At 40.4% G+C, this 21,970-nt stretch overlaps 1 protein-coding gene across 1 annotated transcript in view; it reads left to right on the top strand.

Moving 5' to 3' along the window:
• SLC16A2 (solute carrier family 16 member 2) overlaps positions 1–21,970 on the top strand; it is a 118,914-nt gene that overhangs the window by 92,980 nt on the left and 3,964 nt on the right. Inside the window, exons 2-4 of the mRNA XM_025885083.2 lie at positions 14,783–14,927; positions 18,492–18,942; positions 19,929–20,072. Of these exons, the coding sequence (XP_025740868.2) occupies positions 14,783–14,927; positions 18,492–18,942; positions 19,929–20,072 (740 nt within the window). The remainder of the gene's footprint in view (positions 1–14,782; positions 14,928–18,491; positions 18,943–19,928; positions 20,073–21,970) is intronic.

The raw sequence follows: 21,970 nt of genomic DNA on the forward strand, positions 1-21,970 counted from the left end.
ATATTGTTCAGTATAGTAACAGTTAAAGCAATGTGGGAAATAGTAATAAGCAATCCCTACCCTTTCTAGCCAGGAAAATATCAGAGGAAGCCCAGTGGGGATTTTAAACACCAACCCTTGCTCAGCAGTAACAAGGCACCCATCCTTCCCAGCCTCAATGGAGGCTAAGCAGGGAACCTGGACTTCCACCCCCATCTCTTACACCCCATATAGCAATAATGAGGTGGTGCCTTACTGGCACAGTGCCATAGCAGGCTTGTTAAAACACAAGATTTAGATAGATCCAGAGTCTTAAAATATCCAAAATGTCCAGAATAGAAAACCACTTGTCACACCAAAGACTGGAGAAATCTCAACTTCAATGAGAAAGATAATCAACTAATACCAACACCAAGACGACACAGATATTGGAATTATTTGACGAGGATTTTAAAGCAACCATCATAAAAATGCTTCAGTGAGCAATTACAATCCTACTTGAAACAAATAAAAAATACTGTCTTAGCAAACAAATAGAAGATACAAAGAAGAAACAAACGGACGTTTTATAACTAAAACATACAACGACTGAAATAATGATAATAAGAACCTCTCTGGATAGGCTCCATGAAAGAATAGAGAGGACAGAGGAAAGAATCAGTGAACCTGAAGACAGAACAATAGAAATCATCAAATCTGAACAACAGAGAGAAAATAAATTGGAAAAAAAATGAACAGAGCCTTAAATAACTGTGGGGCTATAACAAAACATGTAACATTCCTGTCATCAGAGGAGTCCTGGAGGGAGAGAAGAAAGGAGATGCAGCTGAAAAAGTACTCAAGGAATGACTGAAAAAATTCCCAAATTAGGCAAAGACAAATCTACTGTGTCAAGAAGCTGAGTGAATCCCAAAGAGGATGAACTCAAAGAAATTTATGCCAAAATACATCATAATCAAACTTCTGAAATCTAAACACACACACACACACACACACACACACACACACACACACACACATCTTGAAAACAGGGAGAGAGAAATGACACCCTAACTAAAGGGGAAACATTAAAATGACAGTGGATTTCTCATCAGAAATCATGAAGGGCAGAAGAAAGATGGTACATTTTTAAAGTGCAGGGGGAAAAAAAACAAACTGTCAACCCAGAATTGCATATCCAATGAAAATTTCCTTTAGGAATGAAGGCAAAATCAAGATATTCTCAGATGAAGGAAAACTAAGAGACTTTGTCACCAGCAGACCTACTCTAAATGAATGGCCAAAGGATGTTCTTTAAACAGAAAGGAAGCAATAAAAGAAGGAACCTTGAAACATGAAGATGGGAGAAAGAATAATGAAGGGTAAAATTATGGATGATTACAATAGACCTTCTTCTCCCTTTGTGTTATCTAAATTATCTTTAACAGTTGAAGCAAAAATTATATTGATTCCTGATGTGGTTATCAATGTATATAAATAAATATTTAAGAAAATTATATTATAAATGAGGGAGAGTGAAGGGGCATAAGGAAGGTTAGGTTCTTACATTCCACTCAAACTTGTGAAATGTCAACATCAGTAAACTTTGATAAGTTATATACATATAATATAACAGCTAGAGCAACCACTAAAAAAAGTATACAAAAGGAGACACTCAAAAGCATTATAAATAAATCAAAATGGAATTCTAAAAACTGTTAAAGGAACCTACAAGCAGGCAGGGAAAAGGGAAACAGAGGAAGAAAAAACATAAAACAAAAATAAAATTACCCTAACCATATCAATGATTATTTCCATTGTAAATGGTCAAAATACATCAATTGAAAGAGATTGGCAGAGTGGATAGAAAAAAAACCCATATCCCAAATACAGGAAACTCACTACAAATATGTATCTCCAGGGAATTATGCTAGGTGAAAAAAGCCAATCTTCAGAGGTCTGTACTCTATGAGTCCATTTATATAACTTTCTTAAAATAGTATCTATAAAGATAAGAAACTAGTGGCTGCCTAGGAATGGTAGTGAAGTGGACTGGGTATGACTGTAAAGGAGTAGCACAAAGGAGATGTTTGTGGTGATGGAATAAATATGTATCTTGATTGCAATGGTGGTTACAAGAATCTACACATGTGATAAAATGATATAGAACCATACATATATATTGTACCAATGTAAATTTCCTGGTTTTGATATTTTAGTATAGTTACATAAGATATAACCATTGGGGGAAACTGGGTGAAGGGTTCATGGAACTTCTCTGGATTATTTTGGCTCTTTCCTGTGAATCCATAATTATTTCAGAATTTAACAGTTTAAAAGAAACCCAAACAGATTGATTTTTTAAAAATCTATATTAAAAAACCTATAGCTAACATCATACTTAATGATGATAGACTTGAAGCTTTCCCACTAAGATCAGGTAAGGCAAAGTTATTCTCTCTTATCACTCTTTTTCAATATCATCCTGGAAGTTCTAGCTAGTGTAACATTTAAACAAGGAAAGGGAATAACAGATTAAGGTAGACAGATTAAGAAAGAAGACATAAAACTGTATTCACAGATGACATGATCATCTATGTAGAAAATCTGAAAGAATCAACAAAAAACTCCTGGAACTAATGAGTGATTATAGCAAGGTTTCAGGATACAAAGTTAATATACAAAAGTCAATTGTTTTCCTATATACCAGTAAAGAACAATTAGATTTTGAAATTTTAAAAATGAATACCATTTATATTAGAGCCTCCAAAATGAAATATTTAGGTATAAATCTAACAATATATATGTGTGTATATATATATGTGTGTGTATATATATATATATATATACACAAATTGTATATGATGAAAACTATAAAACTGTGATGAATGAAATTTAAAAAGAACTAAAAACATGGAGAGATATTCCATGTTTATGCATAGGAAGAGTCAATATTGTCAGGATATCAGTTCTTCCCAGATTGATAATGTAGGTTCAATGCAATCCCAATAAAAATTCAAGTTATTTTGTGGCTATCCACAAACTGAATCTAAACTTTACATGGAGAGGCAAAATTTCCAAATAGCCAATACAATATTAGAGGAGATGAACAAAGTTGGAGAATGTCACTACCCAACTTCAAGAGTTACTATAAGGCAAGAATATTCAAGACAGTGTGGTATCAGTGAAAGAATATACAAAGAAATCAGTGGAATAGAATAGAGAGCTCAGAAATAAATCCACATAGATACAGCTAACTAAACTTAGACAAAGAAGCAAAAGCAATACAATAGAACAAAGATAGTTTTTTCAACAAATGGTGCTGGAACAACTGGATATCCATGTACAAAAAATGAATCTAGACACAGACATTACAATCTTCTCAAAAATTAACTCAGAATAGACCACAGACCTAAATATAAAACACAAAAAACTCTAAAACTCCTAGAAAATAGCATAGGAGAAAACCTAGATGACCTTGGGTAGGGCAATGAATTTTTAGATACAACACCAAAGGTACAATCCATGAAGAAAATAATTGATAAGGTAGACTTCATTAAAATTAACTTCTGCAAAAGACAATGTCAAGAGACAGTGCCCTGAGGGCACTGTGCTGCTTCTGGAGAGAAGGCAGGCAAACAACCAGGGGCAGACAGTGTGGAAACAGCAATCTGAAGAGTACCTGGGGTACACAGTGGGGAGATTATTCGCTCTTCTCAGAGCCATCCCTGAGAGGCAGCATTCACGGAAATACCTCTCCTGAAACAAAGGAGCTGGTGGGTGACATTCCCCTCCCCCACCCCTCAGATTAAACACAGAGCCACCTCCAGGAAACAGCATAGCACTGACGCTGGCTGCCAAACTTGCATACAAGTTCCACCACCCCTGTGCTCTGGTGGGATTACCCTTCTCAGTCATGCTTGCCTCAGTCCCAGTGCAGCAGGCCCCTCCCCAGACCAGCACAAACCCCTGCCCACACCACATCTCCTGACCAGAGAGTTCTGCAGGGCCTCAGTTCTGGTAGAGGAGGTGTCCAGTCTCATTTCATAAGCAGACCAGAGGACACCTAGTTAAAACTTGCCACATTCAGGCCAGGGACCAAACACTGCCCACAGCAGGCAAGGAGAACCTCTGCAGAGGACTCGTCTGAGGACAGAGCAGCCAAAACACAATAGCACAGCACATGCAGTGCACACCAGAGACACTTCCTGAAGTACCAGGCCCTAGGCATTAATGACCCCTTCCTCATAAGATCATTACTTTCTGGAGCAGGAGACATAACTGGCTTTTCTAACACAAAGAAGAAGGCAGAGATTTAGACAAAATGCAAAGACGGAGGAATTTATCCCAAATGAAAGAAGATAAGGCCACGGCCAGAGATCTAACAGAAACAGATGTAAGTAACATGCCTGATGGAGAATTTAAAGCAACAATCATAAGGATACACACTGTGCTTGAGAAAAGAAAGAAGACATCAGGGAAACCTTTACCAAAGAGATAAAAGAGTTAAAAAAAGAATCAGTCAGAGATGAAGAGTACAATAAATGCGACTGAAAACAGGCTTGATGCAGTGAACAGCAGGCTGGAAGAAGCAGAAGAATGAATTAGTGACCTGGAAAACAAAGTAATGAAAAGTAATGAAGCTGAACAAAAGAGAGAAAGAAGAATTATGCAACACAAGGATAGACTTAGGCAACTCAATGACTCCCTCAAATGTAATAACATTTGTATTGTAGGAGTCTCAGAAGAAAAAGAGAGAGAAAAGGGTAAGACAATTTATTTGAAGAAATAATAGCTGAAAACTTCCCTAATCTAGGAAAGGGAACAGATATCCACATCCAGGAGGCAGGGAGAACTCTCATCAAAATCAGCAAAAGCAGACCAAGACCAAGACATTTTAATTAAATTGACAAAATACTGTGATAAAGAAAAACTTAAAAGCATCAAGATAAAAGAAGGCCTTAACTTACAAGGGGAAACCTGGGAGGCTAGCTGGGGATTTCTCAACAGAAACTGGGCAAACCAGAAGAAAGTGGCTTGATATATTCTAAGTGCTGAATGGGAAAAATGTGCAGTCAAGAATACTCTATTCAGCAAAGCTATCATTTAAACTAGAAGGAGAAGTAAAGGGTTTCCCAGATGAACAAAAACTAAAGGAGTCCGTGACCACTAAACCAGTCCTACAAGAAATATTTGAGCACAAAGGAGAGACCAAAAGTAACAAAAGCAAGAAAGGATCAGAGAAAATCTCAGGAAAACATGACCAAACAAGTAATAAAATGGTAATAAATACATATCTATCAGTAAGTACTGTGAATGTAAGTGGACTAAACACTCCAGTCAAAAGACATAGGGTGTCAGAATGAATAATAATTTAAAAAGACCCATCTGTATGCTACCAACAAGAGACTCATTTTAAAGCTAAAGACACACTGCAGATTGAAAGTGAGGGGATGGAGAAACATTTATCATACAAATGGATATCAAAAGAAAGCTGGAGTAGCACTACTTATATCAGACAAACTGGACTTTAAAAGACAGACTGTAACAAGAGACAAAGTAGGGCACTGTGTGATCATAAAGGGGACAATCCAAAAAGAAGATCTAACAACAGTAAATATTTATGCACACAATATGGGAGCACCCAAATCAATAAAACAATTAATGACAAACATAAAGGAACTAGTTGATAATATAGTAATAGTAGGGGACATTAACACCCCACTTACATCAATGGACAAATCATCTAAGCAGAAAATCAACAAGGAAACAACAGCTTTGAATGACACACTGGACCAAATGGACTTAATAGATATATTCAGAACATTCCATCCTAAAACAGCAGAATACACATTCTTTTCTCTTCTATTTTTAAAGTTTTTATTTACTTATTTGACATATATAATATAGAGAGAGCACAAGCAGAGGGAGTGGCAGGCAGAGGGAGAAGCAGGCTCCTGCTGAGCAGGGAGCCTGATGCAGGGCTCAATCCCAGGACCCTGGGATTATGACCTGAGCCAAAGGCAGACACTTAACTGACTGAGCCAACCAGGCACCCCTACACATTCTTTTCAAGTGCACATGGACATTCTCCAGAATAGAACACATATTAGGTCACAAAACAGGCCTCAACAAATACAAAAAGATTAAAGTTGTACCATGCAGCTTTTCTGGCCAAAATGCTATGAAACTAGAAGAAAATCACAAGAAAAAATTTGGAAAGACCACAAATACAGGGAGGTTAAACAACATGCTACTAAACAATAAATGTATCAACTAGGAAATCAAAGAAGAAATTAAAAAATACATGGAAGCAAATGAAAATGAAAATATAATTGTCCAAAACCTTTGGGATGCAGCAAAAGTGGTCCCAAGAGGGCAGTATATAGTATTACAGGCCCAGCTCAAGAAGCAAGAAAAATTCCAAAGCAACAACCTAACCTTACACCTAAAAGAGCTAGTAAAAGAACAGGTGAAGCCTAAAGACAGCAGAAGGAAGGAAATAATAATGATTAGAGCAGAAATAAATGATATAGAAACTATGAAACCAGAAGCTGGTTCTTTGAAAATATTAATAAAATTGGTAAACCTCTAGCCAGACTTATCAAAAAGACAGGAGAAAGGACCCAAATTAATAAAACCACAAATGAGAGAGGAGAAAGAACAACCAACACCACAGAAATCCAAACAATTAGAACATTATGAAAAACTATATACCAACAAATTAGACAACCTGGAAGAAATGGGTAAATTCCTAGAAACATATAAACTATCAAAACTGATAGAGGAAGAAATAGAAAACTTGAACAGACTGATAGTCTGCAAAGAAATTGAATCAGTCATCAAAAACTCCCAACATATGGAAGTCTGGGACCAGACAGCTTCATGTGCAAATTCTACCACTTATAGAACAGTTAATATCTATTCTTCTCAAACTATTCCAAAAAAAATAGAAAAGGAAGGAAAACTTCCATATTCATTCTATGAAGCCAGCATTACTCTGATACCAAAACCAGATAGAGACATCACTAAAAAAAAGAACTACAGGTCAATATCCCTGATGAACACAGATGCAAAAATTCTTAATAAAATACTGGCAAACTGAATCCAGCAATACAGTAAAAGAATCATTCACCATGATCAAGTGGGACTTATTCCTGGGTTGCCAGAATAGTTCAATATTTGCAAATCAATGTGATATACCACATTAGTAAAAGAAAGGATAAGAACCATGTGATCATTTCAATAGATGCAGAAAGGGCATTCAATAAAGTACAATATCCATTCTTGATAAAAATCCTCAACAAAGTAGGTTTAGAGGGAACATATATATCTCAACATAATAAAGGCCATATATGAGAAGCCCAAAGGTAACATAATACTCAATGGGGAAAACCTGAAAGCTTTTCCTCTATGGTCAGGAAGAAGACAGGGATGTCCACTCTCACCACTGTTATTTAACATAGAGGGAGTGGTACTCACCACTGTTATTTAACATAGTACTGGAAGTCCTAGCCACAGCAATCAGACAACAAAAAGAAATAAAAGGCATCCCAATTGGCAAGGAGGAAGTAAAACTTTCACTATTTCCACATGACATGAACCTATATATAGAAAAACACAAAAGACTCTACACAAAAACCTGCTAGAACTGATAATGAATTCAATAAAGTCACAGGATACAAAATCAGTGTACAGAAATCTGTTGCATTTCTATAGACCAAAAATAAAGTAGCAGAAATGGAAATAAAGAAATCTGTGCCAGGACACTTGGGTGGCTCAGTCAGTTAAATGTCTGCCTTCAGCTCAGGTCATGATCTCAGGGTCCTGAGACTGCGTCCTGCATTGGGCTCCTTGATCAGCGGGGAGTCTGCTTCTCCTTCTCCCCTGCCTGCTGCTCCACCTGCCTGTGCTCGTTCTCTCTCTCTCTCTGAAAAATAAATAAATAAAATCTTTTTAAAAAGTCAATGCCATTTACAATTGCACCAGAAACAATAAGATACATGGGAGTAAACCAAACCAAAGAGGTAAAAAACCTGTACTCTGTAAACTATAAAACACGGATGAAAGAAACTGAAAAGGACACCAAGAAATGGAAAGACATTCCATGCTCATGGATTGGAAGAACAAATACTGTTAAAATGTCTTTCCTACCCAAAGCAATCTACACATTTAATACGGTTCCTATCAAAATATCACCAGCATTTTACACAGAGCTAGAACAAACAATCCTAAAATTTGTACGGAACTACAAAAGACCCCAAACAGCCAAAGCAACCTTGAAAAAAAAAAAAACAAGTGAAGCTGGGGCATCACAATTTCGGACTTCAAGTTATATCACAAAGCTGTAGTGATCAAAACAGTATGGTACTGGTGCAAAAACAGACACATAGATGCATGGGATGGAATAGAAAACCCAGAAATGAACCCTCAACTATATGATCAATTAATCTTTGACAAAACAGGAATATCCAATGGTAAAAAGACAACAATGGTGTTGGGAAAACTGGACGGTAACACGCAAAAGAATGAAACTGGACCACTTTGTTACACCATAGCAAAAAATAAATTCAAAATGGATTAAAGACCTAAATGTGAGGGGTGTCTGGGTGGCTCAGTCGACTAAGCATCCACTCTTGATTTTGGCTCAAGTGATGATCTCAGGCCCTGCATCTGGCTCCATGCTGGGCATGAAGCCTACTTAAGATTCTCTCTCTCCCTTTCCTTCTGCTGCTCTGCCCTCTAAAAAAAGACCTATATGTGAGAAAGAGAGGCAAACCAAGAAACAGATTCTTAACTATAGAGAACAAACTGATGGTTACAAGATGATGTAGGGGTGCCTATGTGGCTCAGTTGGTTAAGCATCTGCCTTTGGCTCAGGTCATGATCCCAGGGTCCTGGGATCTAGCCCTGTGTTGGGCTCCCTGCTCAGCAGGGAGCCTGATTCTCTCTCTCCTGCTCTCCCTGCTTGTGCTTGCTATATCTCTCTCTTTGTCAAATAAATAAATAAAATCTTAAAAAAAAAGACGTGGGTGGGGGAATGGGTTAAATAGGTGATGGGTATTAAGGAGTGAACTTGTGATGAGCACCAGGTGTTGTATGGAATTGTTGAATCAGTATATTGTGTACCTGAAACTAATATTACACTGTATGTTAACTAACTGGGATTTAAATAGAAACTTAAAAGAGAAAATACACAGATGAGAAAAAACCATACAAAAGAGGTACTCAACTTCATATGTCATCAAGGAAATGCAAATGAAAAGAACAATGACCAAATTATGGAAAGAGTTCAGATGTATGTGTGTGTGTGTGTGTTTGTGTGTGTGTGTGTGTGTGTGTATCACATCTTCTTTATCCATTTATCTGTCGATGGACATCATTTTATATATATATATAATATATATATAATATATATGTAATGGAATATTACTCAGCTATCAAAAAGAATGAAATCTTGCCATTTGCAGTGATGTGGATGGAACAGGAGAGCATTAAGCTAAGCAAAATAAGTCGGTCAGAGAAAGACAAATACCATACGATTTCACCTATATGTGGAATTTATGAAACAAACCAGATGAACATAGGGGAAGGGAAGGAAAAATATAAAAGACGAAAACAGAGAGGGAGGCAAACCATAAGAGACTCTTAACTATAGGGAACAAACTGAGGGCTGCTGGAGAGGAGGTGGGTGGAGGGATGGGGTAACTGGGTGATGAGCATTATTAAGGAGGGCACCTGAAGTAATGGGCATTGAGTGTTGTATGCAACTGATGAATCACTGAATTCTACATCTGAAACTAATAATACAGTATATGTTAATTAAATTGAATTTAAATTTAAAAATTAAAAAAATAAAGAACAATGATATACCACTACATGCCTATCAGAATGGCCAAAGTCTGGAACACTGACAACACCAAATGCCAGAAGGATGTGCAGCAACAAGAACTCTCACTCATTGCCAGTGGGAACGGAAAATGGTACAGCCACTTTGGAAGACAGTTTGGCAGTTTCTTACAAAATTAAACATATGATCTAACAATTGAGCTCCTTAGTATTTAACCAAATATATAAAATATGTATGTCCACACAAAAATTTGCACACAAATGTTTCTAGCAGCTTTATTCATAATTGTCAAAATGTGGAAGCAACCAAGATGTCCTTCAGTTCAGTAGGTGAGTTGATAAATAAACTGTGGTACAGCCAGACAATGGAATATTATTCACTGCTAAAAATGAAATGAGCTATTGAGCCATGAAAAGGCATGGAGAAACCTTAAATGCATATTACTAAGTGAAGGAAGCCAATCTGAAAAGACTACACACTGTATGACTCCAACTATGTAACATTCTGGAAAAGGCAAAACTATGAAGGCAGTAAAAAGATCAGTGGTTGCCAGATGTTGGAAGGGTGAGGCAGGATGAATAGGTGGAGCACAGGATTTTTAGGGCAGTGAAAATATTCTGTATTATACCATAATGACGGACACATGTCATTAACCAGAAAAATGCTATATCAAATATAATTTAAACTTTCTTTGTACAAAAGTTACCTTCAAGCCCAGTCCTCAGTTTTCATTGTATTGTAGATATTCAGAAGGGCCAAATAATCATGAGTTCTAGTTGATTAAATGTCAGCAAGATGATTTAATGTAGTATTTTCCTCTTTGACAATACACTAGAACTATTTTTTTTAAATCCTTCCAGAATAAAAATACATACATCATAAATGAAATCTCCCACTGGCACTTTCTGCTTCCCTGCCCTCTCCTTTTTTTAAATAACATCAGATTTATTGAGGTATAATTTACTATGGTAATATTCACCCTTTTTATATGCTCAGTCCTATGAACTCCATACTAGAGTTAAAATATATAACATTTCATCACTCCAGAAAGTTCCCTCATGCTCCCCTGTAATGAATCCTCTCCCCACCCCCATCCTTCCTCCTGGTACTCGCTGATCTATTTTTCTGCCCCATAGTTTTGCCTTTCCAGAATTTTATATAAATAAAATCATTTGTGTCTGGCTTATTTAACTTCGTGTAATGACTTTGAGAATTGTTGAAGTTTTTGCTGGTATCAATAGGTCATTCCTGTTTATTGCAGAGTTGTAATCTATTGTATTAACGTATACCCACTTATCCATTTACTGGTTAAAGTACATTCTGAGTTATTGCCAAGTTTTGGCAGTTATTAAAAAAAAAGCTGCTGAGTAATATTCCATTGTATATATATGCCATATCTTCTTTATCCATTCATCAGTCAATGGATATTTGGGCTCTCTCCATTTTTTGGCTATTGTAGATAATGCTGCTATAAACATCGGGGTGCATGTGTCTCTTTGAATTTGTATTTTTGTATCCTTTGGGTAAATACCTAGTAGTGCAATTGCTGGATCTTAGGGTAGGTATATTTTTAACTTTTTGAGGAACTTCCGTACTGTTCTCCAGAGTGGCTATACCAGTTTGCGTTCCCACCAACAGTGCAAGAGGGTTCCCCTTTCTCTGCATCCTTGCCAACACCTGTTGTTTCTTGTGTTGCTAATTTTAGCCATCCTGACAGGTGTGAGATGGTGTCTTATCGTGGTTTTGATTTGGAGTTCCCTGATGAGTGATGTTGAGCAGTTTTTCATGTGTCTTTTTGGCCATCTGGATGTCTTTTTTTAATGATAGAGAACAAACTGAGGGTTGACGGACGGAGGTGGGTTGGGGATGGGCTAGACGGGTGATGGGGATTAAGGAGGGCATGTGTTATGATGAGCACTGGATGTTGTATGTAATGATGAATTATGAATTCTACTCCAGAAACCGATATTGCACTGTATGTTAACTACCTAAAATTTAAATAAAATTAAAAAAAAACAAGAACTAAAGCAAAACAAAAAAAGCTGCTATGAACATCTAGGTATAGGTTTTTGTGTAAACATAAGTTCTCATTTATCTTGGGTAAATACCTAGGAGTGGGATTTCAAGGTCATGTGGTAATTGTACGTTGAACCTCATAAGAATCTGCCAAACTGTTTTCCAAAGTTGGTGTACCATTTTGCATTCCCACCAGCAGTGTATGAGATTTCCAGTTCCCCTCCATCCTCTCTAGTAGCAGGCATTGTGATTTCTTAAAAACCTTTTTAGTGGGTATGTAGGGGTATCTCACTGTGGCTTTAATATGCATTTCTTGAATGATTACTGATATTGAGCATATTTTCCTGTGCTTGTCATTCATAGTGTGTGTATATGTGTGAAATGTCTGTTCACATCTTTTGCCCATGTTTTAAACTGGATTGCTTGCTTTATTCTTATTGAGTTATGAGAGTCAACTAACACTTGTGTTCTGGATACCAGTCTTTTTATCAGATGTGTGTGTTGTAAATATTTTTCCCAGCCTGTGACTTGCTTTTTCATTCTGATAACAGTATTTTATGAAAGGCAGAAATTTTAAATTTTGATAAATTCTAATGTATCAGTGTCTTTCTTTTATGGATCATACTTTTTGTTAATTTCTGTGAAATCTTTGCCTACCTTAAGGTCAGAAAGATTTTCTCCTACACTCTGTTCTGTAAGTTTTTTAGTTTTAAGTTTTACATTTAAGCCTATGATCCATTTGCATTAATTTTTGTATATGGTGTGACTATTGGTATTTATAAAGCTCTCTTAAGTGTGATTACATCTGATTATTATTTAAAAGAAAACTTGGAGGAAGGCACATCAGGAATTTTAATCCCCATTTTACAGATAAGAGGACAGGATTAGAGAAGTGCTGTGTGACTTGCTTAAGGTCCCATGGCTGATAAGAGGTGAAACTGCAAGATAAGAGGTAAAATTGTGATGAGAAAGTTCAGGTTTCCTGCCGTCCCAGGCCAGTACTTTTGAAGCCAGGCAGCTAGGGCTCAAGTTGGTGCCCCAGCAAAGCAAAGATTCCCAGTGGGGATCTGAGCAACTTCTTAGGCATTGAGATAAGAGACACAGATGGTGGACTAGCCTTGACCCAACTGAGACTGCAATCCTCTAAGCAACTTGGGGTTCCACGATAGAAGAGAGCCAGAAACGGTCCTGGTACCTTGCTCGGGTGATACTCAGTGAATGCTTTTTGATGATGATATGAAGACTTGGAACATGTTCAGAGGAGAGCTCTGAAAGTACAGAGTTAGAAATTAAAGCTAAGGAAAAAAGTTAAGGCAACTAATATTATTTTGCCTAGAAAAGAGGCCTAAGAAGAAACTTGATAACAGCTTTCAAAGAAAAAAAAAATGAGCTTTCTTTCTGAGGGGTAAGTAAAGGGAAATGGGCTGAAAGAATCTAAGTAAAATGGTAAATTTCTTCCTCCCCAGTGAGGACTGTTACAGACAGTTAAGAACCTTTATAAACAGAATAAACTCTTCTTATTTGAGTTTGGAGTCAGGGATTTGCCAAACATAGGCTCTGATGAAGGATTACATGACCTCTTGCACAGTGTCCTTAGAAATCTCTGGGTGGCTCCTAAATCTGCCTTGTTTCCTCATACAATTCGAGGAGGCCTTTGTCTGTGGACTTCCCTGCTCTTTAGTCTTAATATCTTTATAGGACTGTTCCAATGGCCAACACAAGCTTTACCTTAGCTCCTGAAGGCTCAATTAACTCCCATGCTCCTTGGCCCTGAAGCCAGGTAGAACATGCTTAAGGCTATAAATCTGGCTTAGCATGCCTGGAAGGGCCTAAAATGTTGGCTAGTCCAAATCTGACCCCGATTCTTGAATCCCCTGTTTTATATCTAGCATCTGCTTGCACACCTCCAATTATGGAAAGCTTCACTCATCCCAATAGAAGACATAATACAATGAACTTTGGACTAGGAATAAGAAGAGTTGGGTTTGAGTCCCAGCTCTGCCACTAACTTGCTGTGTGATCTTTGGTAAGTCCCTTCACATTTCTGGGCCTGTTTATCAGTAAAATGGTAGTGGAGGAATCTTTTTGTTTTAGTTTATGTTGGTTTAACTGCTGTTAACAAATGGCCCTCAGAAATTCAGTGGCTTAAAGGACAGGAAGTATGAAAGACTCCTAATTATTGGAAACAAACTGATGGTTGCTGGAGGGGAGGTGGGTGGGGGGATGGAGTAACTGGGTGATGGGCATTAAGGAGGGCACTTCATGTAATGAGCACTGGGTGTTATATGCAACTGATGAATCACTAAACTCTACCTCTGAAACTAATAATACTTTATATGTGAATTAATTGAATTTAAATTTAAAAAAAGAAGTTTCTTTATTTCTTATGCAATGTTCAGGGAAGGGGTTCCAGATTGGTGAGGGAACTTTGCTCCATGTAGTTATCTAGGGGCCCAGACGGAACTGATGGCAGTTCTACCAGTCTTAATACATGGCTTGCAAGGTCACTTTGTGGTTGTAGCTCACAGGAAAGCAGAAATCTCATGGGAGTTTTTTTATGGTCCTGGCCTGGAAGTGGTGTATATTATTTAACACACATCCTATTGGTCAGAATTCAGTCATATGGTCATACCAAACAGCCAAAGTAGCTGAGAAATGTAGTACAGCCATGTGGTGACTAGCTAGAAGATCCCGTCATAGACTTGATCTCTAAAGGCCCCCTACCCCAGCTCTGAAGTTCTAGGTGTGCTTATTAACTAAACTCCTGGTTCTCACATTGCCCCACTACAGGTGCTTATGGAAGCCACCTAACTTCTCTGACCATTAGGGACTAGCAGGATGGCAGTGAGGCCAATGCAATGTCCCCTGTGAAAGGCCAGAGAAGGAGAACTGAGATACCAGCTGCATCACTGGGTACCACGTTAAGCTAAGTTGTCTTTGTGCTTCTTTTCTCTGCAGCATGGGTAGGAGCCCTCTCAATGGGCATGATCTTCTTCTGTTCTCCCATTGTGAGTATATTCACTGATCGTTTGGGCTGCCGAATCACAGCAACTGCAGGGGCTGCTGTCGCTTTCATAGGCCTCCATACCAGCTCCTTTACCAGGTAAGGCTAGGAGTTGCTAGCCATTTGCCCGAGACTGAAGGTTGGCTTCTTTCTGTGCTTCAACTGGGGACGCTTCTCATTGCAGAATCCGCTGTGGCCCTTTCCATGTAGGGTCCTCAAAGACCCTGCTCCTGAGAATCACTGTCCAGTGGAATTCATCTAGGTAGGGTCTCCAGGACACATTGGTATACAATATCCCCCAAAAGGACCCCAAATTTCCAAAGTGGTGGGAGAAGCCTAAGCTTGGGAGTTCATAAAGCTGGGCCTAAGTCCAGTTTTGGCCACTAAATGGCTATAGCCACTCAATGATGAGTACCATTCCCCTATCTCAGTTTCTATATCTGTAACATGAGGGGATTAGACCAGATAGTCTTTTCAGGTCTCTTCCAGCTCTGCCATTCTATTCCCCCTTCAATATGCCACACAACTCATGACCTCACTTGCCTTCCTGGGAATGAGCTTCTGGAGTGAACGCATGTGAAACACCTACTTTACAGGATTCCTGAGGGAATCTTATATTGAAAAAGAAGTCAGCTGAACCCCAGGCTTTTTAGCATTTCTGGCTCCTTTCCAGGTATTTCTGGCTGCCAATGTATAGATAATTTGGGAAAGAAAAAAGATCATGTCTTGGGCATGAGAAGGGATGTTTAGCAGCATCCCCCACTGGGGGTCTAGACCTAGCACCCAGCTACCCAGCTAGGCCTAGGCTAACCTCAAACTCTGGTCCAGTTGGTCCTACTGTCAAAACTTGGCAGTATCAGGCAAGAAGCAGGCTGTAAGTTCATTCTCTGGTTTCTTTCTGCCAACCCTGCAGAAGCATGTCTGCAGGGGAGGGGAGAAATAAAAACCTTCCACCATGGCCTGAGGAATATGGGACTCCTAAAGAAGTCTGTTGACTTTCTGCCAAAGACACTTTGGAAGTTTTTATACTTCCTACTTCCAATTTGCCTGGGCTGGTGTATGACAATGCTGGCCTGGAGACATGGCTAACTTGTCAGGGACTTGCTTTCTGATCTTGGCTCACCAGAGAAGGACTATGGTTATACTCTCTAGGCCTAAGGTTCCACTCACAGTGGAAAATGATAACTGGGTTCTGCCACAACTGGGCCCTGTGAGAGGGAGCCAGCTTTTTTTTTGACTTGAGCATTTCTGGCTACCCAGCCTACCCTCCAGCAGAGCTTGGATATGGCCTACAATGATTTCTTGGCTTGGTCCCATCCAACTGGGACAGAGGAGGGGAAAACCATGTCCTGCTTGGAATGTGCTCAGCTCTCCTATGGCAGCCCCCCCTCCCAAACCCTTTCAGGATCCCTCTGGTGGCTGGCCTCATTTGCCTTCAGCAAGCTGGTGCCTGGCCCCTTGAGGGAAGGAGCTAGGCCTCAGAAGTGGCTCCAGTCTCAGCACTACACAGCAGAGCCCTGTTTTTTAACGCAGAGCAGAGCAAAGTGTAAACAAATTAGCAACATACGGATCCCATTTCTCTTCCAGTACACATCAGCTCAGTTACAGGAGGGGAAGGAGCTCGGATGTATTTTTTTCTGGCACTCATCTTTAGGCACAATGGAATAGGCATTCTGTTCTCCAGCCCCTAAGCCCTTCCCCACCCCCTTTGCCTTTTCTGTAAGAATATCTTTAGAGCCAAGAAATTTTCTGGATGGCTTCATGTCCAGTGGAAAAATGGTTCTGCTTGTGGCTAGCGCTCTAAGTCATCCTTCCTGTTGTCTGAATCAGGGTTCTGAGTTCTTTTAGATGGCATGAGATGGGACAGAGTGTAGGCAGGGCTGGGGAAGTCTTGGCAAGCCTATGCAGGGGCTTCCTGTCTTGAGGCCCTGCTAGAAATAGATCTATCAGACAGCACTCTGAACTAAATCCCATGCTTTGCTGGACCTCTCCTTGAAGGTCTCCCTTAGACCTTCTTAACTCCTCTCCCTTACACAAGGCCCCCAGACCAGGCCAGTCTCCAAAAATCTGACAGAAGAGGAGCAGTTGGCTAAGCTATGTGTTCCAAGTGGAGGCAACCCTTTTAAAACTAAAGCTTTTGCTCATATCCAGTGAATATAAGCAGATGAAAAGCAATCTTGCCATTTGCAACAATATGGATGGGGCTAGAGAGTATTATGATAAGTGAAATAAGTCAGTCAGAGAAAGACAAATACTTCAGTCATATGTCAAATTTAAGAAACAAAACAGATGAACATGGGGTGCGGGAAGAGAGAGGCAAATCATAAAACAGACTCTTAACTATAGAGAACAAACTGATGGTTACCAGAGAAGTGGGTTGGGGGATGGGTTAAATGGGTGATGGGGATTAAGGAGTACGCTTGTTGGGATGAGCACCAAGTGTTGTATGGAAGTGTTGAATCACTATATTGTACACCTGTAACTAATATTACACTGTATGTTAACTAACTGGAATTTAAATAAACATTTAAATAAAAATAAAGGAAAGCAATGGTGATATAGTTGTCTTAGAATCATGAGTGCTAACACCACATCATCTCTATAGCAGAGGCCTAATCCTTTGCTGTATGAGGACTGGGTCCATCTATGGAGAGCAACGGCCTGACCATGGAGAGTATTAGTTAATTAAATGGTCGGATAAGAACTATTGCAAAATATGTGGAAACTTCAAAAAGAAAACAAAATTCTTCACTAGGTTGTGCCAATATTGTCTAAGGGCAGACGGCTGGCCAAGCTGACCTTCCCGTGGCCTTTTCTCTTTTGACACTTTGCCTTCTGTTACAGAGGCTTATGGCCACAGCAGGACCTAAGAGTTTTAAGCCAGAACCTGTCTTACTTGGCCAGGCCCACAATTTCTTTGAGGCTCCACTTCTCATCAAGCAGTCAGGCTACTCTGGGAGGCTAAGCCATACCATGTCCAGCAAACAGGAGCCAGGATCTGGAAGTTAAAGGGACTCCTTACTTCAGGATCCCCACGGAGATCATCTAAGGTCTGGAGTAAAGGGTCTTGGGATATCCAGACCTTGGGTAGGGTTGGGGATGAGGTTTCTCAGGAACCTACCAGCCATTTTCTGAAATATGAAGGGCCCTGAGCATAGAGAAAGATAGTAGAGTCCCATGGAAGATCTTGACCTTCCAGGATCTTGGCTTCCTGCAGACCTTTGTTGTTACTTGGGATAAAGCTTTGGCTACCAGCCTACACATGGTGTCTAGGTGAGCAGTAGGTGAAACTGTTCTAAGGCCCTGACTTACTCCTTCTAGCCTCTTCTCCAGCCATTGCATAGGTTGGTTCTGACATTCTTTTGAGCAATTCTCTTTGATGGGGTACTATGATTCAAACTAGAGTCATGCAGACCTAGAGTCAAGTCCAAGCTTTGCTGATCCCCAGTTATGCTACACTGGGTAAATTACTTCTCTGAGACTCTGTTTCCTCATCTGCAAAATAGGGATAAGAAAGTCCTGTTCTTTGTCTATTCTGAAGGTCAGTGGTAAGTGGGGTTGTGGGTTATGGTGGGGGTATGAAGGTCTCAGGAGGGTGATGGGAGAGGGCAGGTGGATTGCTGGTCAGGCTGCTGAGAATAGCTCTTGGTGTTTCTCCCACAGCTCCCTAAGCCTGCGTTATTTCACCTATGGGATTCTCTTTGGTTGTGGCTGTTCCTTCGCCTTTCAGCCATCTCTCGTCATCCTGGGCCACTACTTCCAACGGCGTCTGGGTCTGGCCAATGGTGTGGTGTCTGCTGGGAGTAGCATCTTCTCCATATCCTTTCCTCTTCTCATCAAAACACTGGGGGCTAAGATCAAGCTCGCCCAAACCTTCCAGGTGCTGAGTACCTTCATGTTTATTCTTACGCTGCTTTCGCTCACCTACCGGCCACTCCTACCCAGTTCCCAGGACACCCCAAACAAGAGAGGTGTCCGCACCCTGTGCCAACGCATTCTGTCTCAACTTAGAAAGTACTTCAACATGCGAGTATTCCGCCAACGTACCTACCGCATCTGGGCCTTCGGGATTGCTGCTGCTGCCCTTGGCTACTTCGTTCCCTATGTACACCTGGTAAGGAATACTAGGGTGGACCCACCTTACCTCCAAGAAGCTGCCCTTAGTCTGCCCGAGGTCCAGAGGGTAGGGGTGAAGGACAGTGAAAGGGCAGAGCTGGGACCTTTGGAAAAAGAGACCAAACAATGTTTGAAGAGATGCAGAGTAAGAAAGAACAGACTGAGGGAAGACCTCAATGGAAAAAGGGAAGAGTTCCTTAGGGGAAAGCCCATGCTTTATCAGTGGGGTTCCCACTGATAAATCTAGATAGGTTTTCAGAAGATAAGCATCATTGGGATGGAAGACTGGCCCAGATGACCCAAGGATAGGGTTTCCTAAGAGTGTATTCTATGGAATGCTGGTCTTTGTGGTCAAATGATCTGTTCAGGAATCGACACATAATCAATATTTCTAGCTTCACATTGTTGCAATCTTTTAAAGGTACCAAAAATCCAGCAGTAAAAGAAATCCATTTAGTTTTATTTAACCATTATCCACCCAAATTCTACTTCCACAGAACTGTCAGTTGTAGTCCAGTTATTATCTTCCATAGACCTCGTGTTTCTTAAAACACACTTCTGGAAGCATTATATGGAAGTTGGTGGATCTTCTCCCCTGGTGACCTGCTGTTGCCCCAGGCTATCAGTTCTGGGTCAGGGAATGGGGAGATTTTGGGGGATCTCTTGGATTTTCTTAGTTTTTAAGGCTGTCTGTAGTCTGTCCTGCCAGAGCTTGGAAGGGGCTTGGAGATACCCACTCCCCTCAGCTATTGCTCAGAAGCCCAGAATCCAAAGAGCAAAGGCATACGAAGCCTTTTAAGCAATTAGAAGCAGCCAGAAAGCTTGTTCCAGAGCTAGGGCTACAAAGGAGGGGGTTGTAGGGGAGGGAGCTCTTGCCATGGTCCAGGAAAGTAAGCAGTAGAGGGTTTTGGATATGCAAACAGTTAACCAGTCAGCTCCTTTTCTTCCTCCTGTCCCTGGGGGTCCTGGTGCTATGCTTTTCAGATGAAGTATGTGGAGGAGGAGTTCTTGGAAATCAAGCAGACCTGGGTGCTCTTGGTGTGTATTGGGGCTACCTCAGGCCTTGGGCGCCTTGTGTCAGGCCGTGTCAGTGACTCCATTCCTGGACTTAAGAAGATCTACTTGCAGGTGAGTGTGACCACCCTGCCCTGACCACAGTAGTGTGGGGAGGGCCTGCCACAGATACTAGGTAACCCCCAGCCTTTGGGATAGAATGGTAGGTTATGTCATTACTGTGCCCTGGGCCCCAGCTTTGACACGAGCTTATTGTTCAACATGGGAAAGTCGATCAAATTCTCTGAGCCTCAGCTTCCCTTCTTTCAACTGAAGACTGTCGTCCTTGTTCTGCCTCCTTCATCAAAATGGAGTGAGGATCCAGTGAGAGGAGTGTATAAATGGAAACTCTAAGAACGCTTTCAAAGAAAGCATTTATTAATAATAGCTCTTCCATCTGAAATAGGGAAACTGAGGCCAGGAATTAGATGTTGTCCCCATTGAGGACTGATCTCCTTGCTCTCCCATACTCTCTTGGAAGGCCTTGGGCATCTGTAGTATTCTGTGGCCCTAAGTCCAGTTTCAAGTCATTCACTCCTTATACTTCCATAGTCACTTGTACCAGGCATTGGCTCTCAAATGCTATCTTCCTGATGGACACCAAAAAAGTGCCAGAAAACACAACCTTACTTTCCCTCTATGGGCCTCACTTTCCTCATTTGTGCAATAAGAATAATTCTCGCCTTTCCTATCTCACCTCGCAGGCGAGGATCAAAATTTCTTTTGACAGGTGTGACCAGGGTTTGGGAAGTAAAAAATGTTAGAGCCATGAAAGATTTTAATCCTTCGGACAGTAACACAGTGCCTCATATTGTGGGCAGTATCCACCTAGATGCTAGAAAGGCCACTTTCTGTGTGAATTGGGCTCTGGTCTGGCTTGAGACTACTGTTGAAGCTGTCTCTTTGTCTACCTGGCATCAGTATTGCCTTTCTGACCTTGTTCATGCTTTTTGCTCCTGCAGCTGGGTTTACCAGAATGTACATGAATGTGGAACCCTGTGAAGGGGCAACAGCAGCCCCTCAAAACATGTGGTCACAAATGATCCATTAAAAAGGTGGTTGAGTTCTGACTCTCCTGGTAAAGCCCTAAAAGCCTTTCCAAGGGGCTCTGACATAGTCGGGATTTCTCTGTCTTCTGACAGACCCAAGTGTTTTCCTTAATACTCTCAGATGTCTTAGACAAGAATATGATTCAAGTTTTCTGTTGTGTTTAACTCTGTGTTAAATTTGCAAAAGCTGGTGAATCTGCTTTGTCTGAGCTAGGGGTGCCCTTATGGTTCATCCAGTCCAACTTCTCATTATACAGAAAGATTCATATAGTCATGGCAAAGTTGAATTCATATGTAGCACTTTTCTCATATTCCACTTTACGCTAAGTAATGGATGGCAGAGCTATGTCCCAGAGATAAATGACTTGACTGAAGTCAACGCAAAAGACCGTGATTGAGGTAAACCAGTTATGAAATTCTGAATTCCTGTGCAAATATCAGCGAGTGCCTTATCTGGGTAGCTTTTTGCATAGGAGAATGTGTGGCTTTTCCAGTCTCTTCCATATGCCACCCCTGCAGGTCTTCCCTGTCATTATCATTTGCTCCAAGATGCTAACCGTGCTGGAAATCAGGGTAAGCTAGCATTTGGCCAGGACTTTATTTTGAGGAAAAGCAGCAGCCCCTGCCTAGCCATATAGCTCATTTCTCACCACAGTCCCTAGGAGAGAAATAGGGCCCAATCAGCTTTTGCTTTCTATTGTGCAGAAGGAGTTCCAGGGGAGGTAGAGGCATTGATTAGTTAGAAGCAGAACTAGACTTAGAGCCCAGGGCTTCTGTTGACCATTTCCCCTACCCACCCAACACCTTCTCTCCCCTTTTCCAGTCTTACTTGACCCAGTTTTACCACTTAGAGTAATACAAAAATAATCTTAGAATGTTATAGCTAAAATATATTTCTATCAATTGTAGTCCAACTCCCTCATT

The sequence above is a fragment of the Callorhinus ursinus genome, unplaced genomic scaffold, assembly GCF_003265705.2.
Source record: "Callorhinus ursinus isolate GAN/ISIS: 27379988/994484 unplaced genomic scaffold, GSC_fseal_2.0 scaffold40, whole genome shotgun sequence".
In the NCBI taxonomy this organism is placed as follows: Eukaryota; Metazoa; Chordata; class Mammalia; order Carnivora; family Otariidae; genus Callorhinus; species Callorhinus ursinus.